Source organism: Suncus etruscus, chromosome X, assembly GCF_024139225.1.
Source record: "Suncus etruscus isolate mSunEtr1 chromosome X, mSunEtr1.pri.cur, whole genome shotgun sequence".
Taxonomy (NCBI): Eukaryota; Metazoa; Chordata; class Mammalia; order Eulipotyphla; family Soricidae; genus Suncus; species Suncus etruscus.
The window spans coordinates 97,946,032-97,956,037 of NC_064868.1; the positions used below are offsets into that span (position 1 = coordinate 97,946,032).

Below are 10,006 nucleotides of genomic sequence, written 5' to 3' on the forward strand. Positions count from 1 at the left end.
CTTATTTATATATAATCTGATAGAACGTTGAACAAGTATAAATAAGAATAAATATAAATTAGAATAAATAAGTTTAAATATGCGCAAATAATTATACTAGGGATAAATATAAAAAAGCATAATTATATAAAGTATAAATAATTATAAAAATAAATAAAGCATACATATAAAGTATAAATTGTTATATAATATATAGGCTTATATGTATAATGTGAAAGAATTTTAAATAAATATAAATAAGTTTAAATATGTATAAATAAATATATTAACTGTAAATATAAAAGCATAAGTATAATAAGTTAAATATAAGTATAAATAAGTATGATAAGTTAAAACAGCATATATAATGTACACATATGTATATGATATATGTAAATTATATAAATAATTTGATGGAACTTTGAATAAGCATAAATGAATGTAAATAAGTTTAAATATGTGTAAATAAGTAGATATGTGTATAAATTTAAATAATGTTAAATATATAAACTATAAATATAAATAAAACATATGTAAATCATTAGTAGTGGTATATATAATAAGAATATAAACTTTTAAATATAATATGATAGAACTTTAAATAAATATTAGTATATATAAGTGTAATATGTATAAATAAGTAAACAAAGGTGTAAATATAAAGTAAAAATAAAAGTATAAAGTAAAAATAAGTAAATAAATTACATATATAAAGTATAAACAAGTATATAATATATAAACTTATATATGTAATTGGACAGAATTTAATATAAGTATAAACAAGTCTAAATATAAAAGCATATATATAAAGGATAAATAAGTGTACTTACTATATAAATGTATATATAATCTGATAGAACTCCAGGGGTCATGAGACTTGGTACCAGGAATTACACTTTATCTCATACAAGAAAACAGCTATTTGGAGTAGATTTCCAAGTCAGGTTTAAAAGGTTGCTCATCTGACCTGCTTTTTATAGGTATTAACAAATTTGAAAAGCAGGTGTGAAATAAATTGTAACACCATTCTCCCTCTCAATAGGGTGACTGACAAAATTTCAACCTTCAAGTTTTGTTTTCACCACCACCATTCTTTCTGACATGGCTGCTTCTGCAATAAGCATAGCTAGAGTTTATGCAGATGTTAATTCAAACCGGCCTCGAGAATATTGGGATTACAAGTCATTTGTTATAGAATATGGAGAGCAAGATAACTACCAGATACTTAGAAAACTAGGCCAGGGTAAATATAGCAATGTGTTTGAAGCCATCAGCAGTATAACTAACAAAAGAGTAATTGTTAAAATTCTCAAGCCAGTAACAGAGGTAAAAATCAAGCGTGAAATAAAGATTCTGAAGAATTTGCGAGGTGGTACCAACATCATCAAGTTGATAGATACTGTAAAAGACCCTCAATCAAAAACCCCTGCTTTGGTTTTGGAACATGTTAATAACACAGACCCAAAGCGATTGTACCAGTTATCAGACTATGATACTCGATTTTACATCTATGAGCTTCTAAAGGCCCTCGATTTCTGTCACAGCATGGGCATTATGCACAGAGACGTGAAGCCCCAGAATATTGTTATTGATTTTAAACATAAAAAACTTAGACTGATAGACTGGGGATTGGCAGAATTTTATCACCCTGGACAAGAATATAATGCTCAGGTCGGTTCTCTATACTTTAAAGGCCCAGAGCTGCTCCTAGACTTTCAATACTATGATTACAGTTTGGATTTATGGAGTGTAGGTTGCATGATGGCGAGTATGATCTTTCGCAAAGCACCATTTTTTCATGGAACCGATGATTATGATCAGTTGTTGAAAATAGTCAGAGTTCTTGGAACAGAGGACTTATGGGACTATGTTCAAAGATACCACATTGACTTAGAACATTGTTTAGATCAAGTCTTGGGCACATTTCCCCGTCTGAAGTGGGAGTTCTTTGTACACAGCAAAAACCAGCACCTTGTGAATCCAGAAGCCATAGATTTTCTTGAAAAACTTCTCCAATATGACCATCAGGAAAGGCCCACCGCTAGAGAGGCGATGGATCATCCTTACTTTTCTGCTATTGTGAAAGACCAGGCTCCAAGAAAACGTCCATGTGTCAAGTCAGGGCACCGTAAGTCTAAGAGCAAAGCTATTCCGAGAACATCTTCAGCACCGAATCCTTCACCACTTGGACATCTGGCAACCTCTCCAGCCCTTGAAGGCACCTCCTTTCAGAAGCACAATGTAGGGGACACTCACAAAAAATAATACCTGATACTGAGTCAGAAGAAGGGAGATCAATTTTCTCCCTTTTGTGATGTTCCTGGCAAGGAGGGATGTAATTCTTTAGAATAGGCATAAAAGAACCATTACTCGAATAAAGTAGTTCATTCAATGCAATTCACAGGCTGATTCTTTTTTTTTTCAACAATCAAAAATCTCTTTCTTTGGGGGTTCTCTGAAACATTAATTTTAGGTGGCACTATTTATGGACAAATGCGTTTCTTCCTTTTCAAATTCAGTACCTTATAACTTTAAAACAAAAGTGAGTCAGCACCAATCTCTAACTGATGCATTGTGCTGAAGAGTTGCTCTCGTGACCTAATACAGGGGTTATTCCTCATCTTTTTCTCCAGAGATTATGAAAATGTAGATTCTTAAAGAAGTGGGAAGGAAGAAAAGAGGGGGACCCAAACAATAATACCAGTGGCCTGCTAATGGACTTATCACTTTTTACTAAAAGGCTGGCCAGGTAAGCAGGCCCCCACCCTGAAGAACACAGAAAAAAAGAGGAAAGGGCTTCAGTATGGTTATCCTGGAAACCGATAGGATATGTCTTGATTACATTGAGGTGCTAAAAATCTACCCCAAATGTAGATAAATACAAAAAGAAGTATGCTAGATGTAAATCATGTTAATTAACTCTCAGCTCAACCTACTTATGATTTATAGTGTCAAGTTAATATAAATTTTAATAGTTTTCCTCCCATGTTTCTTAAGATGGTCCTTTTCCCTTTTAATATGCTCAACAGCTAATAGAAGGTGAAAACTTTTCATTTTTGTTTAATTTTGCTACTTTTAATTCAGCAATGATTAGGCATAACCTTTTCTTGCCTTTTTTAATAAAAGAAAGAAATAATCCACACAAGATAAGGGAGATAAAAACAGGTTCAGGCACTTCCACCACAAGATAGCTGCAGGTTGGGGCCGGGCGGTGGCGCTGGAGGTAAGGTGCCTGCCTTGCCTGCGCTAGCCTAGGACGGACCTCGGTTCGATCCCCCGGCGCCCCATATGGTCCCCCAAGAAGCCAGGAGCAACTTCTGAGCGCATAGCCAGGAGTAACCCCTGAGCGTCACAGGGTGTGGCCCAAAAACCAAAAAAAAAAAAAAAGATAGCTGCAGGAGACAAAAATTACTGCAGGTAGACAAGCAGCTCTGGGACAAAAACCTGAAGAATTTCTGACCCATTATTGAGAAGAGTAGAACCACCCTCATGAATAGAGAACAGGTATGGTATTGAACATGGGTCCATCCCTGGCCATCTACATGCAAGGTAAATGCCCTACCACTGTGCTAACATTCCAGCCCATATTGTTTATTTTTAATAATAATTTCTTCATTTAAGCACTATGGTTACAAACATATTTGTGGTTAGGTTTTCAGCCATAAAATGCATACTTCCCTTCATCAGTGCAACTTTTCTGCAACCAATGTCCTCATTCCCTGCAACCAATGTCCTCATTCCCTCCTTTCCCATCTCCTACCTGTCTTCAAGACAAGCATTTTATATCTCTATGATTGTCATGGTAGTTGTTAGTGTAGTTATTTCTCTAACTTCACTTACCACTCTTTGAGGTAAGCTTTATATCATGTGCTGGTCCTCTGGCCCTCATATCTATTGTCTCTGGGTAATATTACTATATTGTATTTTATGTTTCTTAAATCCCACAGGTGACTGAAACTATTCTGTGTTTATCTCTCTTCCTTTGACTTATTTCACTCAGCATATTAGTCTCCATATCCATCCATGTAAAGACAAATTACGGGACTTTATTTTTTTCTAACAGCTGTGTAATATTCCATTGTGTAGACATTCCACATTTTCTTTAGCCATTCATCTATTGTTGGGCATCTGGGCTGTTTCCATATTTTAGCTATTGTAAATAATGCTGCTATGAATATCGGAGTTAAGAGGGCATTGTTGTATTGTGTTTTGTGGTCCTAGGATATATCCCTATGTGTGGTATTGCTGTATCATATGGGAGCTCAATGTCCAGTTTTTTGAGGAATATCCATACTGTTTTTCAGAAAGGCTTGATTAGGTGGCATTCCCATTAGAAGTGAATTTTCTACTCACATACAAGCCAGCAGTGTTCTTGGGTTTTTTATTATGTGATGTGTGCCATTCTCTGTGGCGTGAGATGATATCTCATTGTTGTTTTTATTTGTATCTCCCTGTGATTAGTGATGTGGAGCATTTTACATGTGACTTTTGGTCATCTGTATTTCTTCTTTGAGGAAATGTCTATTCATTTCTTCTTCCCATTTTTGATGGAGTTAGATTTGTTTCTTATTAGGTTTTTATATCTTATATATTGTATATTTATCTAGATATTATATATTCAAGATATGTAGCTGGAAAATTTATCTTTGATATACCTTAGATATAAATATATGTATCTTAAATTTTATCCCCTTATCTGGTAGCCATTGGGTGAATAATTTCTCCCATTCTGTGAGCGATCGTTTTACACTGGTAACTTTTTTTGAGGTGCAGAAGCTTCTCAATTTGATATAATCCCATTTGTTTATCTCTGCTTTCACTTGTTTGGATAGTGATATATCCTATGTGAAGATGCCTTTAGTCTCAATGTCATGGAGTATTTTGCCTATGGTTTCTTCTATATACCTTATTCTTTCAGGTCTGATATAAAGGTCATTAATTCATTTTGATTTGACCTTTGTGAATGGATTTAGATAAGAGGTCTGAGTTTGCTTTTGCATGTGGCTGACCAGTTGTCCCAGCACCACTTGTGGAAGAGGCTTTCCTTGCTCAGATTTTCATTTCTTGTCCCTTTATCAAAGATTCATTGATTATAGTTCTGTAGGTCATTATCTGAATATTTGAGTCTTTTCCATTGATATAAGGGTCTGTCTTTTTCCGGTACCATGCTATTTTAATGATTATTGCTTTGTAGTACAATTTAAAGTTGGAATAAGTGATGCCTCCTACCTTTTTTTCTTAAGCATTGCTTTAGCTATTCTTGAGTGATTATCATTTCAAATGAATTTCAGGAGTGTTTGATACATATGTTTGAAGAACTTTATGTATATCCTTAGAGAGATTGCATTAAATTTGTATAATGCTTTGAGGAGAACTGCCATGTTAATTATATTAATTCTCCCAATCCACGAACAGGGTATATATCTCCATTTCCTTCTGTCCTCTTTTATTTCTTTAAGTAATGTTTTGTAGTTTTCTTTGTATAGGTCCTTTATACTTTAACTTCTTTAGTTAAGTTAACTTCAAGATATTTGAATTTCTCATGTACTATTGTGAATGAGATTTTTTAAATGTTTACTTCTTATCTATCATTATTTGTGTATAAGGCTATTGATTGTTGTGTGTAAATTTTGTAGCCTGCCACTTTGCTATATGAATCTACTGTTTCTAGCTTTTGAAAGAGTCTTTAGGATTTACTAAGTATAGTATCATGTCATCTGTAAATAGTAAGAGCTTGACTTCTTCCTTTCCTATCTGGATGCCCTTGATATCTATTTCTTTCCTAATTCCTATGGCAAGTAATTCCATTACTATGTTGAATAGGAGTGGTGAGAGGATGAAGCCTTGCCCTGTGCCAGATCTTAAGGCAAATGCTTTCAGTTTTTCCCCATTAAATATAACATTTGCCATGGGCTTGTAGTAAATGGCCTTGACTATATTGAGAAAAGTTCCTTCCATTCCTATCTTGTTGAGAGTTTTTATCATGAATAGGTGTTAAAACTTATCAAATGCTTTCTCTGTATCTATTAATATGATCATGTAGTTTTTAATTTTCCCTTTGTTTATGTGGTTTATTACATTGATTGACTTGCATATGTTGAACCATCCTTGCATATTATAAATGAATCCTACTTGGTTATGATGTATTACTTTCTTGATGAGGTATTGGATCCTACTTGCTAGGGTTTTGTTGAGGAACTTTGCATTTGTGTTCATCAGAGACATTGGTCGTAGTTCTCTTTTCTGGTAGCTTTTGGTATCAAGATGATCTTAGCTTCATAAAAAAACCTATTTCGGAATATTTATGTTTTCCAATTTCCTGAAAGAGCCTGAGAAGGATTGATAGTATGTCCTCTGGGAAGGTTTGAAAGAATTTATGAGTGAATCTATCTAGGCCTGGGCTTTTGCTTTTGGGAAGACTTCTGATTACCATTTTACTTTCCTCAATAGTGCTGGGTCTGTTCAGATATTCTAGATCATGTTGGTTCAAACTTGGGAGGTTATAAGATTCCAAGAATCTATTCATTTCTTCCAGGTACTCATGTTTTGTGGCATAAAGTTTCTCAAAGTAGTCTCTGAGTACCCTTTGAATCTCTGTAGTATCTGTAGTAATCTTACAGTTTTCATTTCTGATTCAGTTTATTAAGTTTCTCTCTCTTCCTTTGTGAGTTTTGATTTATTAATCTCTTTTTTTCAAAGAATCAACTCTTGCTTTCATTGATCTTTCATATTGTTTTTTTTATTTCCCATTCATTGATTTTTGATTTAAGCTTTATTATTGCCTTCTGTCTTTCTATTTTTGATTAATTTTGTTGATCATTTTTCATCCATATAAAATATTCTGGGGCCGGAGGGTAAGGCGTTTGCCTTGCGTACAGAAGGTCGGTGGTTCAAATTTTGGCATCCCATATGGTTCCCTGAGCCTTCCAGGAGGGATTTCTGAGCATAGAGCCAGGAGTAACTTCTGAGTGTGGCAGGGTGTGACCCAAAAACCAAAAAAAAAAAAAAAAAAAAAAAGATGTTCCATTAAGTTATTTATGTAAGCCCTTCTTCCTTCCTGATAAATGCTTGCAGAGCTGTGAGCTTTCCTCTTTGTACCACTTTAGCTGTGTCCCACAGATTCCTGATCATTTGTGTCTTTATTCTCATTTGTTTCCAGTAATATTTTGATTTCCCCTTTGATTTTGTCTCCGAACCACTGGTTGTTCAGTAGTAAATTATTTAATTTCCAGGTGTTAATTTCCAGGTGTGTATGCTTTTTATTCACTTCTAATTTCAGTGCACTATGATCTCAGAAAGTAATTTGTACAATTTCTATCATCTTTATGTAGATATGTTTTATGGACTAGCATATGATATATTTTGGAGAATGACCCATGTGCATTGAAGAAGAATGTGTATCCAGTTTTGGGGGGTGGAGAGCCTTATATATATATATATATATATTAGGCCAATTTCTTCCATTGCTCCTTTCAGTATTAGTATATTCTTGGTAGTTTTCAGCGTGGTTGACCTAACAAGTGGTGACAAGGCAGTGTTGAATTCTCCCACTATTATTGTGTTGTTATTGATATCTTCCTTCAAGTTTGTCAGCTGTTGTTTTGAATATTTGCTGGTCCCGGTACATATATGTTTAGGAATGTGATTATTTCCTGTTGTACACATTCCTTAATTATTAATAAATGTCCATCTCTGTCCCTTATAACTTTTTTAAGTCTAATTTCTGTGTCATCTGAAATTAGTATGACAACTCCAGCCTTTTTAGGGAGTTATTTGCTTGAATGATTTTCCTCCAACCTTTGAGTTTGTCTGTTTATTCTGTTTTTTTACAGTTTAAATTTTTATGTAAGCACCATGATTACAAACATGATTATAGTTGGGTTACAGTCACAAACAGAACACCCCCATTCACAAGTGCAACATTCCCACCCCCAATGCCCCCTCTCCTTCCCATCTCATGCCTGCATTCGAGACAGGCATTCTACTACAGTCATTTTTTAAAGTTCAATAAGCTCTTTTTTCTTTCTTAAAAGATAAGTGTTAAAAAATACAATAGTAAAGATGTGATAGTGGCAATCGCTGTTGTTTCCATAGGCCCAGTAAAATATGGGGAAAACGGAAAAAAATCCTTGGCCTGATTACAAGAAGGCTTCACCCCAGCAGTCTGTTGCCATAAGACCAAATACGGGCTCCAGCATACCAGTCTGTCCAACCCCCGAGTCATTCTCCATAGTCCCAGTAAAACTTTTTCGCACTTTAGCTGTTGTTGGTGTTAGGATCCTGTATTTAAAGATTCTGGATTCTGTGCATTTCCTTTATTGAAGTCAGGCTGATTTGGAGCATCCTATAGTTTCACCTCACCAGTAGATGCAAAGAGACTTACCCTGCAAGTAGGTTGTTGCTAAGTCATCTGGGTGTTGAGAACACTCTTTGGAGTAAGTCAATGCCAGAGCAGTATTAGGGTCTTCCCTGGTAGAGGTCTGCATACTGGTATTATTATAGACAATTTTGTTTGTTTCCATAGATGGTATCCATTGTTCAGGGGTGTATGGGCAATGCCCATTCTTCTGAGGCCTAAGCCAAATCATTATGCCAATGTTCAGGGGAGAAGGCCCAAGTGCATTACAAAATTTGTGTTCCCATCTCTATTAGATAAGAACTTGTTTGCATATGTATTATTTTCCCATTTTAATGGGCCTATACAAAAGAAAAACAATGCCACAAGGTATTGTTGGTGCATCTGGGGGCCAAGAGATCAAGTTCAACATTCCCCATAACTTGGTTCTAACATAAATTCTATACAGAGATACTCTACTACCAGCATTGCTTATTGAACAGATCTCAAAGGAGAAAAATCAAACAAACAAACAAGAAAACCAGAAGATACACATGTCCCTTTTATGTTTTAGAAATAGTCAGGGGGAGGGTGTTTTTTCCAGGACACTGCTTTGGTATGTGATTTAGGCATATGGAGTCTGTAAACAACTCCCAGCAAGCCATATCAAAGTCATATCAAAGATGGCTTTGACTGGGGGCATTTGGGAAACTGATTATGATAGCAAACACTGGTACCCAGTGAAGGAGTTGGAAGATAGATTTACATTGATAATAGATTGATAAGAACAGAATTTTTGTTTCATTTCAGGCAGAGTCTATTTTTTCATTTTGGGAGCTGGCTGGCAGTTAGCTTGAAAGAAAATAATAATCTGTTTCATAAAGAGCAAAGAGCTAAGGATAAAAATGTTTATATGTGGGGTAATAGACAGGGGGTGAGACTATAGGACTAGAAATGAGCCTGTAAGGTGGTAGGCCAATGGGGAAAAAGAATAATACATAGACATTCTGTATATTGTAAACATAGATAAACATCTATGATATACTATTTAACTAACTGTGCTGTATAATGCAAAGTGGATTAAAATATATGATATTCTATAAACCTATATAAATTTTATATATTTCACCCCAGCGCAGTTTGAGAATTGAGATGGAGAGAGGGCTGTGGGGGGCATCCTACACTAAGATTGGCCAAAAAGCCTACATCATGGAGCCATGTGTTCCCCGTGTTGCCTGCTGATGTTTCTGGCTCCCAGAAAAGAGTTTGGACCCTTAAATATGCTGGAAGCCGAAAGTTCATCAGTCCCCTTACCCCACTCCCAGAGCAGGATAGGGGAGTCCTAGGGTCTCTTTTAAGCTGCTCGCCAGAACCCACCTTGTTGGCACCCTGTGCAGGCACCAGGGGTAACCTGGGGTCTAGGAGGAAAGAATAGAGAAGACTGTGGGGGGCAGCCAGAGGCTGAATCTTTCCATAAGCTTGGTCAAAATCCTACAACATGAGCTATGCATTCCCCATGTTACCTGCTGAAGCTTCCAGCGCTCAGAGAGGAGTTTGGATCCTTAATTATGCTGAAAGACAGAAGTTCACCAGTCCCCTTTCCCCACCACCCGGAGCAGGATAGGGGAAGCCTAGGGTCTCCTTTTAGCTGCTCACCAGAATTCACCTTGCTGCCACCCTGTGTAGGCAGCC

The 10,006-nt window shown here is 35.8% G+C and overlaps 1 protein-coding gene across 1 annotated transcript; it reads left to right on the forward strand.

Annotated features, from left to right (window-relative positions):
* Positions 1–1,080: 1,080 nt before the first annotated feature.
* LOC125998970 (casein kinase II subunit alpha'-like) lies at positions 1,081–2,244 on the forward strand. Its single transcript, XM_049766985.1, has one exon. It carries the CDS (start codon positions 1,081–1,083, stop codon positions 2,242–2,244), a length of 1,164 nt encoding a protein of 387 aa, XP_049622942.1.
* Positions 2,245–10,006: the final 7,762 nt, after the last annotated feature.